The 27,369-nt window shown below is 41.1% G+C and overlaps 1 protein-coding gene across 25 annotated transcripts in view; it reads right to left on the reverse strand.

Annotated features, from left to right (window-relative positions):
• The window catches only part of LOC146809181 (uncharacterized), a 1,126,689-nt gene that overhangs the window by 310,161 nt on the left and 789,159 nt on the right, over positions 1-27,369 (reverse strand). For all 25 annotated transcript variants that reach the window (XR_014966360.1, XR_014966358.1, XR_014966357.1 and 22 more), the window contains one exon: positions 5,443-5,514. Coding sequence is in view for 18 of the 25 variants with exons in the window: in XM_085615993.1 (XP_085472119.1) it covers positions 5,443-5,455 (13 nt within the window). In the remaining 7 variants the exon portion in view is untranslated. The remainder of the gene's footprint in view (positions 1-5,442; positions 5,515-27,369) is intronic.

The following is a 27,369-nucleotide window of genomic DNA, read 5'->3' on the forward strand; positions in this document are numbered from 1 at the left end:
CGGAAACACTCGATCATCCCCAACTCGCACTTAATTGATTCAGTGTAATTAACATTGATAAACTTTGGTAACTATTAACTGGCTATCATGTAACATTTGTCTCTCTAAAGGCACATGTGACCACTTCTTGTGGCTAGTCCACTGGTTGTGTATATCTCTTCCAGTATGCACTAGGCTGTGTAATGGACTGCTTGATGATGTTGTTGTTGCATTGCTCTGATGTTAACCTTGATATAAAAATGTGCAAAAATAAAAAACAAACATAGTGAGTTTGTTGAGGCAAAGAAACACCAATGAAGATAAGCAAAAGAACTTCTAGGTTATATAACTAATACAACGAGTGGTGTGTAGGCTACATGAGCACTGCTAAGTCATCTGATGTGAAAGAGAGCATTTACTGTCAGTAATTTCATAGTTCATTAGAAGAGGAATATTGATGGATGTCCTGACAGTCTTGTGGACTGTAAACATATTTTGTGGTGCTGGCCAATCCTATAATAAATGACATTTTCACAATAAGAAAAATACCAGGTTTGCAGACATGTTAAGATGGGGATGATGGTGAAAGCTTGGAGGGAGGCCTATGACATGATATGGTCAGGGTAACTAATCATCAATAGTAGTTTTTTGGTTGTAAAAGTGTTGACTTAACCCATTTTGGAACATCATGTTCTTAGAACATCCCAGGCAATGGATCACTTGCCAATTATAACTTGCATCATTAAAGAAAATGGTGTACACTTCAGTTTTGCTGTTGTATACATGGTACCTGTTAGAAAATGGATTATTAATTGGGGTGGATGGGAGTCCACTGCAAGTACTAATGTCACAATCCTTCTTAGGTCCACTAAAGGTTTCAGTAATTAAAACCTGTGCTCAATCTCCAGTAGCTATGGCACAGAGGAGACAGGCTTAACTTAAGCAAATGTGTAAAACACTTAGAAATACCAAAACAGTTAAAAAGTCAAAAACATTACAAAAAAATCAAACTCTATTTTATGAAAACATAGACTATTTTAATGAACTAGAAGACAGCAACATGATAAAAAATACAATAAGAGGAGCAGGAGATGTGTATTTGTAACTTTTAAATAAAAATAGCTCTAAAAATCACAAAGAACCAGCTGTAGGTAATTGGTCTCGATAGACTAGGTCAAAGTCCAAAATCAAGGCTGAACACAATCGATTGAAAAGGGTCGGTCCTGGTAAAGAGTTTACCATCTGACTTAGGGGGTTTTCTGGAGAAAAAGTGATTGCCAACTAGTTGTCTGCGAGGCAAAGCTGCAAGTTGGATTCAAGCGGGGTTTGATGATGGTGGACTACCAAAGCACAGGGTCCGATGTGGTGGTCGTTAAAGGTGGGATAGCTCAGAGTAGGTAAACTCCGAAGTGTGCACCTATAAAGGCCCTAAATGTCAATCAGATTCTGATCGGCATCAGTTCTATTGAAGTTATCTACGTTCCTACTAAAAAACATATCTGGAAGTCGAAATCTTTTAGCAGGCAAACCCCCAAGTTGAAGCCAACCAGCGATTTTATCTTGACGGCTGCCGCTTTGATGGTGATCCCGGTCTTCTGTTAGTTCAACAGGTAAAAAGTTGCCAAAAAGTTTCTAAGTCCCAGCATTTGCAGTTTAAGCAGGAGGAGGAATGCTGTGTAACACCAGTCAAGGTTCAGGCCCTGTGGGGAGCCATTTGGGGCTAGGATTCACTCCAGCAGCATGATATAGGGTAGGTCCAGTTGGAACTGGCCAGCAACGCATTTGAAGGGCGAAAGGTTTCTGGAAGCTTGCTGTGTCCCTGAAGCTCAAACAGGAGGTTATCCAACTGAGTCTTGGAGTCCATGTCTTTGTACTGGGTACAAGAGAGAACAGTCACAGCCATTGGGGTTCTCCTGGCAGGTCACAACAGCAGGGACAGTTCTTCTTCCACAGTTACTCTAGTGCTCTGAAGAAGGTATCAAGGGGCTGTCAATCTTATACCCAGTGTCAGTCTTTGAGTGGAGGGCAATCCTTTGCCTAATCCCTAAACCTGTTCTGGACAGCTCTTCCCTCCTCCCACTGGAGTTAGCCTGACTAGCAGGACAAAGAGGAAGCAAGCATAGGTGTGAACGTCATCAGCTAATGACAGGGTAGGGATCCTTTGAAGCTCAGGAAGCTACTGGGCAAAAAACCCCGGACCTACTCTCAAGGAAAATAAAAGTCCTCCCACACCCACGCCTTTTGTTCCTTGTCTGGAAGCAATCCACATCTCAATCCAGGGGAAACAGGTGAAACTGGGCACTGGCAGAAGGGCTTTTTTCATTTAGACAGAAAACAGGCAACATTCTAAACATGGCTCTTCCTTAATAGTAATATAAAACCTGACTTTACCAGTCATTGTAATGCAAATTACTATTAAAGTGAGCCTTGAACTATTTTTCTAGCTAACCTATAACTGAATTTAGCACTTATTAAAGGTAATACTGTAAACCAGTTTTAGTTCATGGGAGAGTTAGCCTTTCCACAGAGAAAAACGACATTGAAGATTTGTCACTGTCAGGATATGTAAAACATTAAATATACATGCCCTACATTTATATACCATGCACCCTGCTCTATGGACATTTAGGGACTATTTTACGAGTGACTTATAAGTATTATAAGTAAAGGTTTTGGCCTGGAAAAATGTTTATCTTGACAGGTCAAATGGCAATTTTAGAACTGACTTGCCAGCTACAGGGGCAGTCCTAGAGCCATGTTTTACCTTGTCACTTTAGTGATGGCAGAGTAAGTGCTGCAATCCACTAGTGACACTTTACAAGCTCTTGGTAACCGGGGTACCATCTACTAGAGACTTATAGGTGAGTTTAGAATGCCAATAAGGGATTTTACCAATACAACATGTTTTAGGGGTCAGCAGGATCCCTTGAAGACAGTTAAAAAACGACAGTTCTTTAAAAATGAGAGTGATCATGCAAAAAGAAGCATATTCTTACATACCGCAAGAATAAACTTTCAAAATTATTTTCATTGAGTGACTATGTAGACATGGAAGAAAATTTGAAACAGTTCTGCCCCCTTCAGAAAACATATCTGCTTCCATGGCTGTGGACATGAAAGATGACAATTTTATCTGGTGTGACCTCATGGAGAGGAAAAAGACAAACCCTTTATGGCCAAACCTCAAACACCACCAACAGTTTGAAGCTAGCTAAGGTGGATTATGTGGTCAACTACGTCAATAGTCAAAACAAATCTAAAGAGGATTACCATGCAAGCTTATCCCTTGGCCAAGTCAGTAAGCACAGAGACTCTGAATCACTAATTGACTTCTGCAATTGTGAAGTTGTCAGATCTTGCATTATTGGGTGTGGGTCTTTTCTGAGATAAACAGCATGTTGACAAGTTTTGTTATATGTTTAGAGTTTGATAGTTAATGGTCCACTTGATCTAATTAAACTATTTACCAGATATTGACACGGAGAAGACTTTGATTAACTACTGCCGTAAGAATTAAAAACAGGGCAGCAAATGGTGATTCAACATAATAGCTGTGGGAGAACCTCTATTACTGTCATCTAAAATTGTCATAAGCTTTTCAAATGTGATCTGAAAGTTTTCAATCAAAAAGCTGAGGCTGACGGAATGAACTGAAATGATCAACATGTCCTACTGACCTTATCGGTTAGTAAACTCGCTGATGTAAGTAGCATGGACAAATGAAAAACACAATAAAACATTTTAACAAATATTAATATTCATGAATTTTGGTAAATGTAGATATACAAAGAAAGAAATAGAGACATGCATTAGAATGTTCAACAACAGTAAAACGTTGCACAACTTACATGTTTTTCGGATTTCAACCTTGTCCAGTACCTTGTTTCCACAAAATTCATAGGATTTTTGTGGGTATGGAATTTCTTCATAAAGGCATTTCACCAAAATGGATTTTGGCAAACCTGATTTCTGCACTTCAGTTTCATGAATGTGTGAAATTAAAAAGCATTGTTGTTTTTTCATGCTAACACTTACTATATGTTGTGCTCATCTCTGGTACTAATGGACCACCTTGCGAGTGGCCCAGAAATTGGGCCCCTATTTTCCCACACCCAAAGTTGTTGATACTGTGTTACCAGTAACTCAGCTGCTATGATAAATCCAGCCTTTTAGGAGTTGCCACATGATCCCCCACCCAAAAATTATGATTCAACGAGGGAACCAGAAATTCCGGGCCCCATTCCCCTAGTAATTCCTAATTTTACTTAGGTTTTCACTCAGACATTTGGCTGCTTTTTGCAGCTGCATTATCCATGTGAAGGTTTAGAGAATCGCTTTGTGCCCATTGTTCTCATATTTCACATGGGGATGTAACTTTTTTACCAACCCCAATGGAATTAAGAGGCCACTCGAAATGAGCTCTGGCACGTGGGAAGTGAGTTTTCAAGTAGCTTGCTTAGTTAAAAATGTTTACATTTTTGTTTCTCATGAAGGCCATCAACTAATTCTGATGAGCTCAGCTGATTGAGAAATTATTCAGGTGATTGACAATAGCAATTTGTCATATATTTGTTTTCTGCCTTCCCTGCTGGAGCTTGCCTCTAATATAGATATATTGCAATCCTCATGCTGTATTTTTCTGAGATTCACAGACTATTCATATTTTTGTTTCACAAGAACGCTTCATAGATTCAATATAATTATGAGACAGCATGTTTTCAAAACATAAATATCACAAAAACACCAATTAAGATAAAATGTTACATTCATTACAGTGAGTGCCTCAACTAATCCTGCATCACAGACTTTGGATCATCCAGTACTGTCTATCCTAAACCTTCCCAATGAATTCATCACCAGGAAAAGGGTTGGTAATTACAACATATACATGTTGTCCAGTATGCATAAATGATTTAATATGAAGTGCATGCTAGGACAGATAAGTTAGTAGACAACTCACATTATGATTCAAACTTGTGACTATCAAATGATTTGACAGGTCTTTTGATCAAATGTGATGCTACAGCAGCGCATGCATTCTTTGAAAGTGTGAATTTACTGTATATCCTGGTACTAGTGACTCAAAACCTCAACAATAAAACCATCAGATCCTCCTTCATATCACAGGCTGTAATATGAAATCCTGCTGGACAACTCATGGAGGGAAGTGCTGGCTGCTGAGGTATGTGGTGATCTGCAGGTCTAAGTTGCTGCCTTGTCATGGTCAGCTACATCTTTCAGGGTAGGTACATTGAATGAGATAAAACTGGGTAATAATTATGCTTGTTTCTTACAACGCTTTAGAATGGCAGCCACGTGGTATAAGGAACTATTTAAAACTATTTTTAAGTGAAATATATGTAAGCAAAATGTAAATATATTATAGAGAAGCACACTCTCACTTTGAAAAGATGTCCTTGTCAAGGGTACTATTCTTTGAGAGCAATCTCTATAGCTTCATACCTAGGAATTTCATTTCTTTAGAGCTGGTTGGTTATTTGATGTTTTGCTCACGTATGAAGTCCTCACTGGTACCTACGAAAGAAAGAAACATGTTGTTTGAAAACATTACATAACTTAAAGTTGTCACAGTATATATTACCATAGTGATAGTTTGACAAACTGAGGGTCATAGGATCACTGTCTTGCTTCAGTGCCCCTCCTTATGATTACTATTACAATGCTTATTGTGTCCTTTCACCTGCTAATAAAGGGAGACCGGGGAGTGGATGATTACATTTACATCCTAAAAGCTCCCGGGAATAAGGTCGAGCCCATCCTGGGGTAGGCTTCTGTCCAGCCTAAAAACATACAGACGAGTATATATCGAAATGTGTTTGGTTGAGTCATCTCAATATAGCCAATTTGCAAATGTTTAAAAGGTACCTCAGATGGTATAAAATGTCTTATTTCCATTGATATTTCCTTTCCAGCATTATGCGGTTCACAAGTCATACATGTTTGCCATACAGCTTCAGCTAGTTTGCCTAGTTTCTAGTCATGCCAAAACTGTGAGAAATGCCTGCACATTGTGTCCCACCCCAAATATATGAGTCGGTGTATAGTTAGGGCCATATTTTGAACCATTGCCTCAGGCAATCTTATTCTTCCCCCAGGTTCCAACCAAATATCATTCAATAATGTTCCTTCCTTTATGCCGTTCTTCTACCTCCTGGAGAGTTGCTTACTTCTGAAAATTTTGGGGACTTAAGTGTACACTGTTAATTGTGTATACAGTAACACGGTGAGATATATGCATCAATGGATTCTCAGTGTGACCAGTTTGTTTTGTCATGTAGTCTGCAAAAGCATTATCTTTACGAACATTATCGATTATTTTCTAATCAGCACTACGCTTTATAATGGCCAATTTCTTCGGTAGGGATAAAGCATCCGACAATTTTACAAAAGGTGGACCATGGTTTATTTTCTCTCCTGTGGGCGTGAGACACCCTCTTTCTTCACACAGTTTTCCACAGCTATGGCTACTTCAGTATATACTGACAATCAATATACACATTTACTATCAACCACTTGCTTAGTTCACATGCTCTAGTCAATGCGCGATCTCTGCTGCTTGAGCGGACATTTATGCAATTTAACAAGTTTCAACAATAGTTTTTCCTGTGGTAACGGCATATGAAGCAGTGGAACCCCCATTTGGCAATTTAAAACGGAACCCATCTACCCATAGATGCCTATTTCTTCCCTGAAAAGGAACATCTGTTAGATCAATTTGGTCTTTATTTTGTTCCTTGATTATGAGGACACAAACATGTAGTATAGCCCATATCTTCCCGGGCAAGGGCATAAGGATGGCTGGGATCAAGGTGGTGCATAGATGCAGAACAACATTGGTGGCGTACAATTATACCTCAAAATGTGACAATGTGACAATTGAGTCAATTGAGTCAAATGCTGTGCCTTTGTTTTGTTCAAAATCATATCGGCCGCATGTGGAATGTATACATGACATATGTTTCCTAATATCAAAGTTTCATCCTGTTGTAATGATACTGCAGCAACTACTTTAGCTCTCAAACAATTTGGAAGACCTCTAGTTACGGGATCCAACACCACAGAAAAAATAAGAATATGGGGGCATATGTATCAAATTCTCCATTTGCGATTCTCAAATAGCGATTTTTTGAGAATCGCTATTTGGGAATCGCAAATGAGATGCAAGTAAAAATTTGCAAATTGTTAGCGATTCCTTAGCATTCCTTAATTGCGATTAGCAAATTGCGAATCGCAATTAAGGAATACCTTCCCATTCATTCCTATGGGCCAGGAGGCCCATAGGAATGAATGGGAAGACATTCTCAATTAGCGATTCGCAATTAGAGAATCGCAAATTGAGAATAATTTCAAGGGTGCAAGGGTGCCATAAGGACACCCTGATGTACCCCTGAAATGAGCTTGTGTGCGCATGTGAACTTTGAAAAATGCGAAAAAGTGCATCTTTCAAAGAAATCGCAAATTACCACCAACTTGAAGTTGGTGGTAATTTGCGATTTCTTAATGAGAAATCACACAACTTGGGTACTTGTTACATCACATTTAAGGAATTGCAATTTGCAATTCCTTAAATGCAATCGCAAAATAGAGAATCGCAAATTTGCGATTCTCTAATTTGCGATGCCCTTTTGGGATGATACATCCCAAAAGGCCTTTTCCCGTTCGCAAACGGGCCGATTCTGAGAATCGGCCCATTTGCGAACGGGAAAAGGGCTCGATACATATGCCCCCTGGTCTCTTGTTATCCCCTTGTTGTTGAGTGAGCACGGTAAGGGCACATCCTTCTCGTTCATATACATACAAATTAAAATATTTTTCAAAATCCGGAATACCCAAGCCTGGTGCATCAAATTTCTAATGTGGTCAAATACAATCTGATTTTACTGGACCATGGTACAGGATCAATAACAGCTTTCCATGCCAAATCTTGAAGGGGTTTGGAAAAGAGAGAAAAGTTCAGAATCCATTGTCTATAATAACCAGCCATGCCCAAAAAGGATCTAACCTGTTGTTGTGTTGGGTTGGGAATTGGGTTTTCTAATATAGTCTGAATTCTATCTTGTGCTATATTCCTCTCCCCCATCGACAAGAGGTGACCCAAATAGGAAACGTCTGTTCAAGCTAATTGTAATTTGGTAGGAGAGACTTTATGTCCATTGGTATGTAAGAACTGTTTGAGAATAAATTGAAGGAGATTCTGCAAATCCTTGTGGGATACCCAAGTATATGAGCGACCTTTGAAAATTAATGAGAATAGGTATTGAGAATCAGGAAGTAAAGGAATGGAAAAGAAAGCAATCTTTAAGTCAATATCAGAAACATATGTTGCAGTGGAGGAACAGTGACAAGAATTTTTGTTGGGTTCGGTATCACTGGGAATCTGGGTTTTACAATTTTATTATTTCACGCAGGTCAACCACTAGATGTCATTTACCGCATGTAGTTTGGTCATAATTTCTACAATTAATCCATCTTCCAATAAATCTGAAATAACTTGTTCTAATCCCAATTCACCTTCTTGTGATATTTTGTAATGTGGTACTCTGGAAAGTCTGACATTAGGTTGCTGAACAATGTGAACATAATTTTGCCTACTTCCCATATTCCAGTGGGAACACTTTCCTGCTGAATTTCGGGCCATGAGGTTAATCTTCATGACATCCAAAATAAACCCAAGCAGGAGTACTTCTTGTTACAGTGTTTAATGTCTTCAGAAGGTCTCCAGTTCCTTTTTTTAAAACAAATTTGTATTATTTTTCAAGTCAGAGTTAGTCACAAATATAGTAAACGTTTTATGCAAAATACAGATCAGGGCAAAAGAAAAAAACAATAAATAAATGAAGAGAATAAATAATAATCCTTATCTGCTGCTTAACCACTGCTGTCACTGGGGCACACAAAACCGCTGTTGGACCGCATTAACGCCTGATCACCGCCACTGCCAGGGGACTACATCCCCCATCATCCTTTGTGGTGCGCATGCTGCACACCGCGTTATGAGCACCAGGAGGCATTCAAAGGGGAGCCCGTCAGAGACAGAAAGAGGGTGGGCTGGGCCACCCCCCTGAAAAGCTTGGATCCCAATCACTGACCCTGCAAACCCTCCGACCCATCGAAGAATAAAGGTACTGTGCAGCGATAGAGAGAAGTCTTGAATTGTCAAACCCATAAAGTCCTCTTAGAATGGGAAAAGGCAAGGGGGTTGCGGGTACGCTAGACGTTTTCTTGGTTAGGGCAGAGTCACTCCTAACTCATGAAATTGAAATGACTGGGCGCTGCCTTTCCCTGGACCCGTCCATATTGCAGAGACATTTAACAACCGGTACTTCTTAACCTGTATTGGAGGACACTGCCCAAGAAAGCCTGCCCAGCACTGCTACAGGTGTTCCGCTTACCCCTCCCTCTCCCTCCTTTGAAACAGCAGTGTCGAGTAGAGCCACTAGGACATGGGCCTTAAGAAACGTGGCTGCTGGAAAGGCTGAGGTCCTGCCAGACAAAAGAAAGCGGGGGATTGGGATTAGAAAAACAAAGGGTGTTAATGGTGGCAAGGTTATTCAAGCTAATGCCAGTATTAACAGTTACCATAATGGCTCCTCTTTCCCCCTGAAAACCATTTCAGTTGGTACACAAACCGAGATGATCTCGTCCTTACCAGGGTCGAGTGTTGCTAACATTGCAATGGGCTCTATTTAAACATCTTAGAGCGGCATTTAAACAGATTGCAGATTCTGCAAAATGCGGCAGCAAGATTGGTGATAGGCATCCCCAAATTTGTATCTGTAGCCAAAGAATTACGAAGACTATACTGGCTGCCCATCAGGAAAAGGGTGCAATTCAAGTCACTGTGCTTGGTTTACAAAGCACGGCATGGTCAGGCACCTGACTTCTTGGCTAACCAGTTTAAATGGTATGCCCCTAAGAGAACCTTGTGCTCATCAGGAGCTAAAATGGTGAATATCCCTCTCATAAAGAAAGCCTCATGGGGGGGAAGAAGTTTTATAATAGGTGCAGCCAAGGCATGGAATGCCCTCCCTTGGACTCTGAGGAACTCTACTAACCTTCTTGCTTTTAGGAAACAGCTCAAAACATGGCTTTTTAATCTATAAAGTCTACCCTCAGCTACCTATCTTCCTGGCCCACCAATGCTCTTAGAAGAATTTGCCATTAGTGCCAGGACACCTCCTGGTAACCGTGCGCTTTATAAACTGGATTAACATAACATAACATAACATAAGGGAGTTATTACTGAGTTTGATGCGGGATTAAATGACCCATAGTTGGGAGTAGCTCTAACCTGGGTCCGTGACTTGGTTGAAAAAAACATTGCTCTACTGTGGAATAAAATTAGCCTTCTAGAGTCTGTGATAAAAACCTTGAGTTGTAATAATGTAGGTTCGCATCTAACTAGAATGGAAGGGGATGACCCAAGGTCAATGGTGGGTAGTCGCTTGTCACTTGTACATGATGGGAAAACCAACAGAAATCTTGTTAATAACCTCACTCTTAACAATGGGGAAAGTAGCTTGGAGACGTTGCCCGAAGGGCTGAATGTGATAAGTTCGCAGGGTCCACAAAGTAGTCATATGACATCCTTAGTCAAGGGAGATGGTGTGAGTGCCCCTATTAGGAGCCTGGGAGCCGAGGTAATCAACGACTCTTCGATTCCTAATATGGAGGTACTACCGCTTCCTCCGGCTTTGTGCCCTTATGTTTTAATTTTGGATGGGGGTCCCGCAGTAAGGGTTGGCCAGAAAGAAAATTGGAAGGAATAAAACTGTAGACTGGTTAACGAAACACAGGAATTTTCATTCTTTGGATATTGATGAGATTTTAATGGTTCGCAGAGTAGGGTTGATAGGGCAATCCACTAAGAGTATAAGGGGTGATTGCATTGTGGTTAACTTTTGCAGGCCAAAGGTGGTTTATTACCTCTTACACCACCGTGACGCAACTTTTGCCCCTAACACTGGAATCAGTGCACTCCCTTTAGGTTATTTTTATAAACCGCAAGATGGGAACAAAGCTAACAGATTTCCACCAGTTATGACATCTAATAGGTTTCAAGCATTGTCAGACTTGGATCTTCAAGACTGACAATTACACAAAGTTCAACAGGGAAGGATGCTGGTAACTGCCCCTAGTGCTTTGGGACCTATATTTACTGACAAGATAGCTGCAGGAATTCCCTCTAGTATTTCAAAAAGGGAGCTAGGAGAACTAAGTATGAATACCTGTCAAAGGGATCAGATAGGCAACCTCAATAATAGCCAGAATGATATAGTGTGTAGGAATTCTGAAGAACTATTAAAATGTATGTTAGATACGAATAGTGTGGATGTTGAGATAGGTTTATTAGTTCAGTGTAGCGAGGGGGATATTATAAATGATAATTTAATCTGTAAATTTGCTAATGACTGTGAGGAAGTCCCAAGATCAGAAAATGAAGTTGAAGGAATAAACTGTGAACAAAATATGGAAGAATGCAAAACAGAGATAAAATTGACTTCATGGAATATTGGAGGGGTTAAGAGAAACCAAAGGGATGTAGTATGTCAGGAATATATTGGACAAAGTGAATTAGTATTATTTCAATTAACTTGGGCCTTGGAAAGCCCTTACATGGTAGGCTTTAAAACATATAGTACTGCTGCTATTCCCTCAGTTAGAGGAAGGCCCTCGGGAGGTCTTGCCATTTGAATAAAAACTACTCTTGTTGTCGATATTAAGCAAATTGATTCCCCTTGCCAAGATATTTTGGGAATCAAGTTTTTAGCACCTGATAAAAGGGTAGTCTACATTTTTAACATATATAGTAGACCAAACATAGCAAGTAGGGAATCGGAAGTTATTGAACATCTGGATCAACTTTTAACCACAGTCAACCAAAGTGCTTTGATAATTGTGGGGGTTGACTTCAACCGCAAATTCGAACCTGTGGTCGGATTTGAAAATAATTTTGAGGACGAGGATACGGCCAACAATATCCCATTACTGGACAGCAGGCCAGTAGTACTGTGCGCAAGCGCCGTTGCACAGCTATTAAGGCTTGTTTCAGGCCATGGTCTATGTGCCTGTAATGGACGATTGCCTTCTGACAGCCCAAATCCACCGACATTTACCAGGGGTAGTTCTAAAAGGTGTATAGATTATATATTGGCATCTATCCCTTTGTGGCCCACGGTATGTGATTTAGTAATTGAGGATAGAACAGAGAGTTATCACTACCCTTTATGTCTGACACTCGCAGCTTCCCTCTTTCAGTTAAGTTCACTAAGGAAAAGTGATTATAGTTGTAGCCTAGTTGAGCCATTATTAACGAATAACCGTAGAGCACTTAGATGGCCCTTGATAATGGGAAATGAAATGATTATTAAGAAGATTTATGACATTTATGAAGAATTAGTTTCATTGCATATAAACCTACCCATATCAGAGATCCCAATTATGGAAATGCATGATAGATTGGTAGAAGAATTAGGCCAATACTAAGTAACGTTCCTAAAGAATATAAAAAGGGGATATCAGAGGTAGCCATACTAGAGAATCCATGGTACAACAAAGAATGCCGTGATGCAAAAAAAGATTTGATCCAGGCAACAAAGGCCAAAGATATAGTAATCCTAAAGGAAAAAAGGATCTATTACAAGAGGACACTAACCCAAGCTAGAAAAAATTGGGATGATAACATTAGGACTAAGCTAATTATTGCAGGCAAAACAAATGACCACTCAACCCATTTTTCCCAACTCTATTCATCCTCTATTAATGATATTGATTATAATCTAGAAGACTATGACATTCCTTTAAATAGGGCTCCATTACATTTTAGTATGGAGGAAATAATAGTAGAAATAAATGCAGTAAAAGGTGGGGAGGTACCTGGACCAGATAAGATACCAGGTGATTTATGGAGACATGAAAAGGAGGTTTTGGCTCCCTACATGAATGTTTTATGTAATTCGGTAGCAACAGGTGCACCAATTCCAGAAACGTGGAAGGGGCAGAGATTGCAACCATTTTTAAAAAGGACAAACGACATGACCTGTCGCATTATCAACCGATTAGTTTCATTGATGTTTTACAAAAGATATATGCACGTCAAATTTTAAATAAATTGAGTGATTGGATTGGGGAGTACAGTGTTTTGTCCAAGTGCCAGGCAAGTTTTAGAACCAAAACGACCAGGTTTTTAGATTTCTTTGCATAACTTGGAAGTACATTACAGTTAAGAAAGCTCATTTGTATATTGTCTTTGTGGACCTTAAGGCAGCCTTTGACCTCATCCCCTGAAATCTCCTGTGAAAATCACTAAAAGATCTGGGTGTTCCGGGGGAAATCCTTGTGCAGATTATAAGACTACAAAAGGATAATTTTGCTAGGGTTATATGGGGTCCAAATGGTGAACTTACCGATCATATACAAGTAAAAAGAGGAGTAAGGCAGGGATGTGTGTTGGCCCCTACCTTATTTTCGCTGTATGTCAATGACATCCCTGAATACCTCTTGGGCTGCGAACATGATTCTCCCAATTTACGGGGGGTGCCAGTACCGGCACTTTTATTTGCTGATGATACAATTTTAACATTACAAAGCCCCAAAGGTCTGCAAAGCTTATTAAATACTTTCGAAATCTATTGTGAAAAGAAGGGCCTGGAAATAAATTCTACCAAAATGAAATACATGGCAGTTAACCCACACAAATCTTTTTTTTTAAATCTAACTGTCAAAAATGAGCTAAATTTTAATTATCTAGGTATTACATTGGACTCTAAAATGAATTGGAGACCACAGTTGGAAAAAAGTAAGACTATATTACTACAAAACTCAGTGCCAATAATAAGGAAGCACGAGAATAGTTTGTCTAAAGCTGTATCCCCTGCACTTGAGTTATATAAATATAGGGTGCAATCTGCATGCCTATACGGGGCTGAACTGTGGGGCCACGTAACAAAGAATACTTTTATGGTGGTCGAGAATACATTTTTTAGAAAATAATTAAGCTTACCTATGCATACACCGTTAATACTAGTAGTGATGGACTTAAATATCCGTCACACCGACCAGCAGGCAGTTCTACGGCCACTATTGTTTTGGGTCCACCTGTGGTCAACAGACAAACTTGTTCATTATAGAGAAGGCCTAGAAGAAATTTTTAGAATCAAAAATGGTACACGGTTGCCATGGCTAAATCATGTTCGCAATTGGTTTTATAAATTTGGACTCAAGCAGTTTTGGGACGAACCCTACGGATTGTCTATGGGTTCAAAACAATTGCTGATACTAACTTTCTGGGCTTTTAATCAAGACGCCTTGTCCCACTGCTCAAAACTAGGGACTTTATCCACAAGGTTCCTCTCTATAAAATTAAATGGGAAATTTGAGTCCTTTTTGGACGAAATACAACCACAGCTGGCTAAATCTCTCTACTTGAAATTTCCCTACGGTGTTCTGCAGATAAATGCAAATACAGTAAAATGGGCCCGTAGCATTGGGGATGTAAGCGATGGTTGTTGTGCTATATGCCATACAGGTGCAGAAGAGAACAAATTGCATCTACTAGTCTTCTGCCCAGCCTACATACATTGCAGGAGGAAATGGATCAACTCATTTTAAGCTTTTGGGCATTAGATCCTGCTATGAGGCGGCAAGAATATTGCGATCAGACACAACACAAGCAGTAGTTTTTAGTGTTTGTAGATATCTCTTTGGTGTAAATTTAATAAGAAAGAGAATAGGACTGACATTTTAGACATCTATAGGAACTAGTGCGTGCTTTCCTTGAATTTATATTCAGGCTTATACCTTGTTGGTTTTGCACTAGAGGGATCATGCACCATTACGTTTCATATTAGGTGCATGCCATGGAATTTTATGTATTTTTGGATAGATCCATTAATAGATTAGAACTGTTAAATTATAAAAGATGTACTGTTTTATGAATGTATGAATTTAATTACTGCTCAAAGGCCATCCTATCACTAAATGTATCAAATGACTGGTTTTTACTTATATTTATTTGTCTTTTTAATGTTAAGAAAGGTCTTGTATTGGGACATTGATTCTCAACAACCACGTGCTGGTCTGGCGGGTGCCCGTTGAAATGTTTCAATATGATGTTTTTATATGAACTGAATGTAATCTTTTATGGTTTTTAAAATCAAAATAAAGATCATTGAATTGAATAGAATAAATAAAGAAAATCTAGAACTAAAAAAATTGATAAACTAATGAGAGGAAGAAAACATAATGCATAATTAATCACAGTTAGCAATAAAAAAGGCCCAGCAGAGATTATTCCAGATCTTCTCAAACATTTTTCAGAGAGGAGGGAGCTCTTACTTTAGCTAGACCATTCAACAGCCTTTGGGGAAATTACGGAGACCCATGACCTTGCAATACAGAGACAGGCACACACCAGCAGGATTATTGCTAAACACTGAGGGCCTGATTCACAGAACCAACTTAAGACAAAATCCGAAAGTTACTCCCATTTTGATATTCACAGAAGGCACTTACTCATTTTGGTATTCACAGAAGGCACTTACTCATTTCGGTATTCACAGAAGTAGGAGTCCTAACTTTAGGACTCCTAAATGCCTTCTGTGAATACCGAAAGTTTTAAAGTTAGGATTTTTCTCAGTTTAGGAGTAGTAAAGTTAGGACTCCTAACTTTAGGACTCCTAAATGGCTTCTGTGAATACCGAAAGTCTTAAAGTTAGGATTTTTCTCAGTTTAGGAGTAGTAAAGTTAGGACTCCTAACTTTAGGACTCCTAAATGCCTTCTGTGAATACCGAAAGTTTTAAAGTTAGGATTTTTCTCAGTTTAGGAGTAGTAAAGTTAGGACTCCTAACTTTAGGACTCCTAAATGGCTTCTGTGAATACCGAAAGTCTTAAAGTTAGGATTTTTCTCAGTTTAGGAGTTATAAAGTTAGGACTCCTAACTTCTGCGAATACCGAAATGAGTAAGTGCCTTCTGTGAATACCAAAATGAGTAAGTGCTTTCTGTGAATACCAAAATGGTAGTAAGTTTAGGATTTTGTCTTAAGTTAGTTCTGTGAATCGGGCCCTGAGTACCTCCCTCGTATTTAACCCCCATTATTTTCTCTTTAGTAGAAATAGGACTTGATGTCCAAAGCTTGAGGACATAAACGTAATCACCCCTGACCAAAATATGTACAATATCAGCAGCTGGGAGTATACACTCGGGGCATCTAGTCTTATCATGGATAGCATTCATTCCAATCCAGATATTTTATCCGAAGTGCAGTACAAAAAGAATATGGCCTGCCACTGCTGTAACTTTGAGTTAACGGAGTGTACGGAACAATCCAATATCTATAATACCCTCTGGATCTCTGAGACAGATCTCAGATACGAGCAGCTGGCTCCACTTGGCTGCCAGTAACACTCCATCTTCTGTGACAGAATGAGAAAGCCCTTGATAAGTCATGCTAATCAAAGGTTTCATGCCTGATTTGTAATAGTATGGCGAGAGCTGAGAGCCTTCCATCCCAAGCCTGTATTGACATACCGACCAAAGGTAGTACCTTACTTGTAAATACTTATAGAAAAAATGAGGAGGGCGCTCGTATGAATCTTGCAATGCTGAGAGCAACCTAAAGCCATTCAAGTCATAAAGCTGACTCGTCGTCACAACCCCACACTGTGTCCAGGCACTGCAAGTTGAATCCTAAAAAAAATGAAGGAAAAGCAGGATTGTTCAAAGCAATTGAATACATTGAACAGATCTCCTTCCAGATATGAATAATATCTTGACATACTTTTTGTAGTAATTAGGATCCCACAACTGATTTTTAAAAAAAGTCTAAACTCGCCCTTCAAAGCTAGCTGATAGCCAAAGGATGAAGGATCTTGATCATTAGGGATTAGTAAACTGCACAGGTGACTGGTAAATTTGGCCACAACTAAAGCTTAAAATGAGGGACGAAGAGCCACCCTTCTTGCAAGGGAGTTTTATCAAATGAATGGCTCGTCTTGCACTCCTGTAACCCCATATAAAACTTCCAATGGCATCCTCAAGGCACCAACAAAAGAATCGGGACTCTCACTGGAATTGCCCTAAACAAATAGACATTTGGGAAAAATATTCATCTTGATGATATTAACTTGCCCAACAATAGTACGTGGTAGCACCATGGAAAGGCTGATCTCCACCATCATCATAATATGGATGGCACCATATTATACACGTTTTCCGCCCGGTCGATGAGTCGACCGGCAGAAAATCGGCGGATGGTCTTCCCCTCCGCCGCGGACCCCCCAGCCATCCTAATGTGGCGGGGGGGTCATTCTTGGCAGGATAGCGAGCAGATTGCCCCTGCCGGGCCGGCAGTGGCTACGCCCGGCTTGGCAGGGGCAATCCACCCGCCATCCTAATGGGCCCCCCAGTGTATCCAATGTTTTGCATAGGTAATCTAATTTATCGAAGGCAACTATGCCCGTAGTTGGGAATTTTAAGTTTGAATTTTTCCTAGTGTAGTAATTCTACTGTTTCAGAAAATGTCCAGATGGAAGTTCCTTTCTCATAATTATTTAAAAATCAGGCAACTATTTTGGCTGCGTTTGATCCACCCAGGTATCTGTATTAAATAGGCTACCCATTGTCTAACTCTTTGAGAACCCCACAAAATACATACTGATCTGGGAAATATTTATATAGGCTGGTAATTTAACATCAATATTCAGAGGAGGACACCTAAATCCCTCAACTTTATTGTTATTCGTTTTTCAGGGATTTTAACCGCTATTACTTGTTGGGGACTCTAACCACTAATATTCTTGCTGGGGACTTTAACGCAGAGTATTTAATTGACGACTCTAATGAGCTCTAGCTCCTTTTTTCCCCATGGCCCTTTAGATTCTCTGAGGGTATATATCGCCACTACTAATATCGACCTACAAAATTATCCTCACAGTAAAATCAACAACAAAAAGAAAGTCAACCTATATTTAATAAAAAAAATACAGAAATATTGACAAAAATTATCTTCCTAAAAAACATCGATATCACTAATACCGAACACACAACTTGTGTATAAAAATATTGTCAACATTAAATAAGCACAGCACATAACAAAAATATTGAACCTAAAAATATTGACTACTTAAATATTGTACAGAAAACATAAAAATTACCTCTAAAGAACATTAAAGGCCCTATTACAATGTCGGTCGGAGTTACCTCTGACCAACTGTCTTGGAGTGGGAACCAACCGACCGTAGGTTGGCGGTTCCGAACACCAGAATATGATGCAACCGCACATAGGGGTCCATTAGGATGGCACCCTAGTAGTGCTGGGACCAGCCGCCAGTGGTGCGGTGGTCCCACCATGACAATTAGGATGCCGCTGCCACGATGGCGGTGGCATCCCGCATATATTACATTGTGGCGGGCGGTGCTGTAAGCAGCACCCACCACAATGAAATATATGCATGTTGTGCATTGGCATGCACAACGTGACAGGCACCACGCGGTGCCTGCCACCTTGTGCATGCTAATGTTGGGGGGTACCATGGGTACCCCCAAGTGCAGCCTCCCACAGCCCCACCCCCCTGGGGGCCCACAAAGGGCCCCCAAAGAGAACTCTGCATGCCTTTGCATGGCAGAGTCTCCACCATGGAAAGGCATTGAAAATGCCTCATACTAATATAGATGGAGGTGCCTGCAAGGCACCACCACCATATTATGGGCCTTTTCCGCCCGGTAGGCAACCGTGACAATTGCCTACCGGCGGAAAAGCGGCGGACGGTCTTTCTGTCGGCCGCGGTACCCCCACCATACTATTGTGGCGGGGATAACAGGCCGTCCGGCAGGGTGTTTTGGTGGGCAGATCGCCACCGCCCATCTGGCTTATTACCCCAATGGTGTGGTCACAAACTCCCATCTCTGTATGGGATCTTGTGCAGCAGGCAGAAACCACCCGCAGCACAAGCTCCCGTAGAGAAATCAGAATTTGTGTAAATCCCTGCACAGTGTAGCAGGCACCTCATAGTGCCTGCCACACGGTGAAGGGATTTAAACGGGGGCACCTAGGCCACACAACCTTCGGCTGCAGAGGCGTGGGGGCCCTGCTAGGAGCCACCAAAGTCGCTTTCTGACAGCCTTTCCATGTGGGAAAGCCTGACATGGAAAGGCTGTTGGAAACCAACATCATAATCCCAACGGCGGAAATTATGATAGGTATCCGACTGGCCGATGAGCTCCTTGAGCCTGTTGGAACACAGTCAAATTGACTGGCCTGTTTACACTGTGACCACCAACATTGGAATTCGGCAGTCAGAATGTAAACCTATGATGTCAGTCTGTAAACCTCCATCGAGCAGTCAGAGGCTTACCAATCAACATCGTAATGAAGCCCTCAATTTCACATTTACAACAAAAATACATTACCGTCTGATAACTCACTGTTTAATTCTTTTTTTAATAAGTGATATGCCTATATTTAATATTTTATTGATGTACTATGTATGTATGTATTTTATTCGCACTTTTATGGTCTTCTGACCGAAATAAAGTTGTCATACGATTAAAGTTATCATACGATTAAATAAATTATATATTTACAATTCAAAAATAGCACCTGACATTTTATAAAATTGAATTACTTCTTAAAAAATAAAAAGCATATATAAACATCACGAAAAAAATATATTTCTTAACTTAATAAAATTATATTGCACATAAAATAAATACTTATATTTTAATAAACATTTAAAGCCACATATACCTTTAAACAAAATTAAATAGCGCTTTCCAAATAAGAACATAACTGACAAAACAATTAAATGGACACTATAACAACCAATAATATAAAACTACAAACAACAACAATCAATAAAAATCATCTACCAATTAACTAAACTTAACGTGATTATTATTAAGCAGGGAAAGGGTAGAAGAAGTCTGACGGTTAACATCTACAACTACACAAAACATACTTAAATACACATAACAAATAAACTGCAATACTTTGGCCCTCGTTATGATGTCGGTCAGACTGCAACCGACAGCATGACAGTTGCGGTCAGACCGATATATACCTATGCAGTCCACATTGTGATTAGGTTGTCGGAGGCAGGGGGTGGAGGGACCGGCCGCTGCTTCTCCGACAGGCTCAAGGAGCCCGTCTGGGCAGCAATCAGAAAGTAATCCCCTACAGTGCGGCATTGCCTGCTCTGGCACCACCGTAGGGATTAAGATTTCCCTTTCAGGCAGCCTTTCAATGGTGGTCTGACAGCCATTGAAAGGCTCTCGGAAATGAACTTTTGGGGCCCATACAAGAGCCCCCATCCCACCGCAGAGGCCTGGGGGCACAATACATTCATACCCTGCATGCCAGGCAACAGGCGGTGCCTGGCACACGGTGCATTGATGTTTGTAAATACCCATTTTTCTAATGCGGGTTGGACAGCTGCCCTTCTCCGGTTGCTGCACAAGTTGCAATGGAGAAGTGGATGTTTACGACCACCTCATGGGCGGTCACATCCACATTTTTTCGGATGGAACCACCGACTACTAGTCGGTCAGTTTCCATTCAGACACAATGCAGGTTGGATGCTCGTCCGACCGGCATCGTAAATAGGGCCTATATGGCATAAAAAAAGACAACACACTAACTCTACTCCATATATAACTATAAACACGCTACACTACAAAACAACATAACAAAATAACACACTACATACACTATATAACACTCAACTACCTCCACCCACCCTTAAATTTCCTCAGAAATAAGTTAGATCAAACTTACCTTAACCATTCAAACGCAACTCCCAACCGCGAGCTGCCTTCTCCAATAACAACCAAATACAATATGATAGAATAGAATACAAAATGTACTTACTCCAAACAAAAATGGCTGCCAAATTAAACTTGAAAAAATACTATTTCCCCATTGAACTAAATATAAAAATTGAGTATAAGGAAAATGTGAATGATAAAAATGTTGCAAAATTTTTTACAAATTTCAAATATTATTGGAAAATTGTACAATATATAGTAAATAATATGATATATACATATATATATTCACTGAAAAAACCATAGGTTTCAGGGGTGTTATAGTTATCTGGACTTTTGACATCACTGATGACATCTCAAATGACATCACTGATGACATCATCCAGTGAATGTGTGTTATTCTGAAAATTAAATATGTTTCATATATGTATATCTCAAGGTCGATGGAAGAATAAATGGGTATATAAGTGTCTAAATGGATGATTTGTTTTTGAAAAATTGATTGTGTAACTGACTGATTAAGTGTATCATAGTGAATACATGGCTTAGTGAGTAATGTTTAAATATGTAAATATCTGTATCAGTCTCTCACTTTGTGTATAAGTGGCTGCATGGGTTGGTGAGTAGCTACATGGGTGTCTATATAGGTTATTAGTTGGTTTTTTGAGTATCAGTCTGAGTGTCTGCATGGTTCGGTGGGGGTATTACGTAGTGCATAGGTGCATGAATGAGTGACTCACTGTTTGTATGTGTTGAACACAGTATGTGTGCAGGACTGTATGGGTGGATGAGTGAATGACTGTCTCAATAGTGTCTTTATGAGTAACTACATATGTTTTAAACTAGTATATGTGACTATTGGTGTATATATGTGAGTATATGTGAGAGTGAGAGATTGAAAGAGTTCCTGTATGAATAAGTATGTGTTTCTATAAGTGATTGTTTAAAAGACTAAGTATGTGTAAGTTTCCGTAGAAGTAAGTGTGGTGGTGTGAGTATAACTGTATATGCAAGTAAATGTATGTTTGATTCTTTATTAGCATGAGTGACTATGTGTGTGAGTAACTATGGATGAGTGGCATTGTGTAACAGGATGTATAGGTGTATGAGTACATATGATGAGTGAGTACATGTATGAGTGACTGTATTGGACTGTTGGTGAATGAGTGGATGTGTATGTGGATCTTAGAATTACTGAAGAGGTTGTTGTAACTGGTATTGGCATGTCCATTGTTTTGAAAATTTTAGTCTCTATTTTTGAATGTGTGTATCAAAGGTTATATTAGGGTGAGAGGAGGTCTGCCACTCTATCACAAGGATGATGTCATCGGTGACGTCATCAGTGATGTCATTTGAGATGTCATCAGTGATGTCATGAGTGATGTCACTGACCATGTCATGAGTGATGTAATATGTGACGTCATCAGCAGTGCATTGCGGGCGCGCGAGTTATAGTTAGCTGAACTAACTATAACGGGGGAATTTCAATGGTTTTGTACAAGTGAAAAGTCCAGATAACTATAACACCCCTGAAACCTATGGTTTTTTAAGTGAATTTCTGAGGTTTTTTAAATGCTAATTCCTAACTATAACGTGCCTGAAACCTATGGTTTTTTCTGTTAATTTCAAAGGTTTTTTAAATGCTAATTTCTAACTATGCCTACAGAGATAGGACATGTGAAGAAAGAAGAAAAAATGCACAGAAAGAAACAAAAGAAGTGCAGAAAGAAGCAACAGAAGTCCTCAAATACGAAGATAAGTGCAGGAAGAAGGATAACGTGCAGAAAGAACAAAAAGAAGAGCAGAAAGAAGCCTTGTTGCAAAATCATCCTGTACCCTCAACTTTTTCAGACGGATACTGGTGGTAACTGAGTCTGACTAACCAGTCCTAGAGCCAGTGCTATGTTAAAAGACACTTAGAATACAGTGAAAACACCTACATACACTAGGGAACATTATGCGTTGGGGTCCCCCTGTGATTAGCCTTACCTCCTCTATAAGCCCCTAGTATATAATAGGGCATGGGGATTAAAACTACCTCTTAAAACAGGCCACAGGGCGTTTTTGCACACGTTAACTCAGGCCCCGTCCCCTCCTTTCACCATTCTGTAAACACGCCCTGTGTCCGTTTTTAGTTGGGAGATTAAGTTCATTTGAGTCCTGAGGGTCCCTAGGGTCCAACTAGCCCACTAGGTACCTCCAGTAAGTGCCACAGAGCTGCGTTGCAGAGAGGTGTAAAAAGGGGCTTGGCCTCAGAACACCTGTCTGCAGCGCAGCTCCCTGGCGCATACTGGAGATGCCTGTTGGGGGCGCGTTTGCAGAGTGCTGCATGGAGGGGGCATGGCCTCCGGCACGATGCCAGTCTTTTATTTATTTTATTTTTTTAAGAAGGGGGGCTGTGTGGTTCCCCTTCTTATTCTAATTTATTGGCCCTGATGACCCCATCCCCCAGGGCCTGTCTCCTAATTATATTTTTTTGACCCCAATCCCCAGGGCCGGCCACTGTTTTTTATTATTTTTAAAAAATATATATTTATAGACACACCTAGGACATGCTGGACAAACCGTACGTACCTATCACCATGACGATTTGCGTGATATTCATTAAAAGGCGACTATGCATGCAATTAATCCACGTGGAATGTATTTACACCACTAGTGAAGCTCTGACATGTCTGATGCTCTACCGTGCCTAATCCCGGTAGACACCCTTGTCGTTTATTTATACAAACATGGGTAGCTATTGACGGGCACATTTAATACACATGCACACCAAGCCATTCAAAGGGGATTCGACAAAAATTCGACCAAAACTATGCAAGAAACCCCCCTCACAGTTAATAAAACACACATCCACTGCCGGATGTGTAATACTTTTTATTTTACTCTCTGGAAAGGGGACGAACATCACTTGCGAGTCACAGCGCGCTCCTGACAGAGCCCAATGCTGTGTTACACCCACCATTGCCTGCCGAGTGCCACACACCTCTCTGTATTGTATTCCACTAGTTAGTGCATATGCTATGACACTCTCTAGCCCATGTGCACTGTAACACCACCCCGTGAAAATGTCATGCCACACTTGTCTTCGCACGGGTTATATTGCCCCATCTAACGTGCCTTCCTCGATGCCTATGTTATAACGCACAGTGCTATGCCATACATATTACAATTTGGGATCCATATCTTTGTCACAGTGCATATGCAACGTTACACTCCCCAGCACATATTTTATATTACAACTTTAGAGACTAGTTAGGTTACACAACACTGCCCTGTGCATATTACACTCCAAGGCGCATATCGCATAGCACACGCTAGTGCCTGTGCTATCTCGCGCTCTCCAATGAATCTGTCATTGCGCACAATGTATTGCATATTATATTTCACGCCTGGTTCATTTTATATCACACTTTTTGGTGCATAGTTTATACCATACACTATATCTAGTTTTCATTTTCAATCGTGCTCTCAGGACTATGTTCTATATAACACTGTGTTCACCTACCCTTTTCACGGGCATTACATTTTGCGATAGGGGGTGGAGGGTCAGGGGGTGTTTTTGCCAAGTGAGCCCGGAGTCACAGTCACTAACGTCTTCTTCTTCCTGAATAAAAGTGAGATTATGCTGCATACTTGTTCATATTTTAAGTAGTTTGCACAGACAAAATGTTTTAAAAACAATAAAGTTTCTAATACCCGCCTTCTCTGAACAGTTAGCTTGCTGCCCCATCCCCCTCCTCCCTATCCTCTGTTGTGTGAATCCATGGACTAGCCTCCTCCCTCCTGCCATGCATGGTCTGATGTGCTGCCACTGCCCTCAATTTAGTATGATGTACCAGTCCACTCCTCCTGCCCTCCATTGCCCAATTCTATGCCCCATCATTGACCTCCTGCTTAAACTCTGTGCTTAGCTTGCTGCCCCTATTCTCCTTCCCCCTGCCCTCCGATGTCTTTGTGCATGCCCCTGCTCCATCCTTTTTGCCCACCATGTCCCATGGACCTGCCACTCCTATCTACTCTGAGTGTTCTGTTGAGCTGCCACTCCCCTCCCACCTGCCTAGCATTGTCAGATGACTGTAACCTGTCCCTGCCACCTCCACCCTGCCTGTCCACATGCCATGCCTCTATCCTCTTCCTCCTGTCCTACATGGTCCATTGTACTGCCACACCCTTCTGCCCTCCCTGGTCTGTTGTGCTCCAACTGCTCCTCCTGCCTGCCCCGTGTGGTCTGTTGTGAGGCCCCTTCCCCTGAACTTTCTTGTCTGTGCACAGGTCCTGACCCTCCCTTCTATCCTCCATCGTCCTTTGTGCATGCCCCTGCACCCTCCTTCTTGCCCATCATAGCCATTGTGCTGCCACTAACCCTCCCACTTGCCATGCATGGTCTTCTGTGCTGCCATGGCCCCTCCCACCTTCCCTGTGTGGTCAGTTAGCTGCCCCTGACCCCCTCCCACCTTCCCTCCATGGTCTGTGTGTATGCCATCACAGTTTCACTGTTGCTCTTCATGTTGTGTCTTGCTTCTAGTGCCCATCCTGCCTGACCTCCATGGCCATCTTGCTGCTCCTGCCCTGCCCCCTTGCCCTCAGCCCTCTGTTTACATGTGCAGACCCCTACTCCCTCCCTCCTGGCTTGTCTGTTCCATTGTAATGCCCCTGATCCGTCCCTCCTGCCCTTTATGGTCTGTTATGCTGCAGCCTTCTCTCCTGTCTGTCCATTATGGTCAGCTAGCTACCATTGCCTCTTGCCCCTCTGTTCTCTGTTGTCCATGTGCATGGTCCTGTCCCCTCCCTCTTGCTTTCTATGGATTGTTGTGCTGCACTCCCGTCCTGCATGCCCTGTGTGGTATATTGTGCTGCTGCAAACCCTGATGCCTGCCCTGCAGGGTCAGTTTGGTGCACCTCTCCATGTCTCTCCTGTCCTCTGTTATCCAAGTCCATGTCCCTATCCCATTTCCTTCCATGATCCAATGTACCATACTTGCGAACATTTTGAACTTGGTAAAAGGGAGATTTTGAAAAAAAACTGGGGTATTGATTTTCCCCTTTGAGTTACATTGAAAAAGAGGATATTGTAGACAGGAGACAGATCAAATAAAGCCCATTTGAGCTTAAAAACATTGGACGTTTCCTGGCTGAATCGGGTCTGTTGGCATGTATGGTTGTACTACCATTGCCTCTTCCTTCTGCCCACAATGGTCTATTACATTGCCACAGCCTTGAAGGAGGGTAGATTTTGTATCACAGGGGGCCCCTGGCCCGTTCTGTCCACACCTGAAGTATGAGACCCTTGTCCTTGCCCTGCCAGCCGCATTTGTAGGCCGTATTAAATTGACCAGCGGGTCCTGTGTTGCTATATAATTATCCTGAGACATCCTTACCACTCAGCCAGCATAAAACCCCTGTGTAGGCCCTTCTGTTCAATATGTAGGCCTCTTTGTTAAATTGACCATAGCTCTGCAATTTTAGTGTATAGCAGTCTGAAGGCAGGTCTGCGAGGCCTTCTGCTCCAAACTAGTAGCCCCCACCCTACCCGAGTGCTCCGTGCTCGGTATCAAAGTTCAACATCCCCCTGAAGCTGTCGACATACAGTAGGCTGCATCCTGGACTGGTACTTGCTTCCTGGGCAGGTTTCCCGCTTTTAAGGAAGTGGCAACCGCAGAGCGTCAAGTTAGGAGAACTGAGGAGATTTTATACATGAATATATTGAATTCCTGTACAATACCCATTATTTTCTGCTTGCTCTATGGAACTTACGATAAGCGATTGGCCTGAGAGACTGACCTTTTCACCCAGTCCATTGTCAGCATTAAGTGGGTAAATGACGAAATGTCTGGTAAAATCTGCAGACGAAGCTTTTGGGTAGCATACGTAGGTAGATGTAGCGTGCAAAGGAGCCCACAAAATGATATAAAAAGGGAGCACCCACAGATATCGACGGACAACCTCGCCGTCTGTATGTAGGTTAACAGGCTGTGCAGGTTTTCCCCAAGAACTGGGAGCTCTTGTCTTCCTTTGCTTAAAATGTCTTGCTCGGCTTTGCTTGAAGTATCTTATTCTATTTTACCTATATGAAATGTCATGTTATGTTTAACCATTGTTCTCTTTACTTTTGCATTTAAAAGATGTTGTATTGTAATTGCAGGAATGCTTGCTCTAAGAGTAAATGTGAGTGTCCCTAGGTAACATTTTCCTTGGTGTAACTTGTTTCTCATGATGCATTTATAGATGTGTTTTCTCTCTCTCTCTGTCAGTCCATTAATTGAGATACAGAGAATATCATGACAGCTGTATGATTATCTGGATTCTGTATTTTGTACTTTAGGTCTCTATTCTGCGGTTTCTTTGAAGTTGCATCTTCTCATTAAACTGCCATTGTATTCTGCCTCCAATTCCATGTCTCATATGTCTGTTTTCTTCATTTTTGGAGCAAGCGTTCCTAGGCACCCCGGCTCAAATTAAGGTCCCCCTTTTGTCCCTGACTCACTCTCCTGCTCAGTTCTGTGGTGGCTCCCGGGGCTCTGGGGACCGCCCCTAGCTTCCTTGACCCGTAATAGATCTTCCCTCCAACAGCCTCTCTTGCAAGTCCTGTATTGTTGGTTTGTTG

Source organism: Triturus cristatus, chromosome 7, assembly GCF_964204655.1.
Source record: "Triturus cristatus chromosome 7, aTriCri1.1, whole genome shotgun sequence".
Taxonomy (NCBI): Eukaryota; Metazoa; Chordata; class Amphibia; order Caudata; family Salamandridae; genus Triturus; species Triturus cristatus.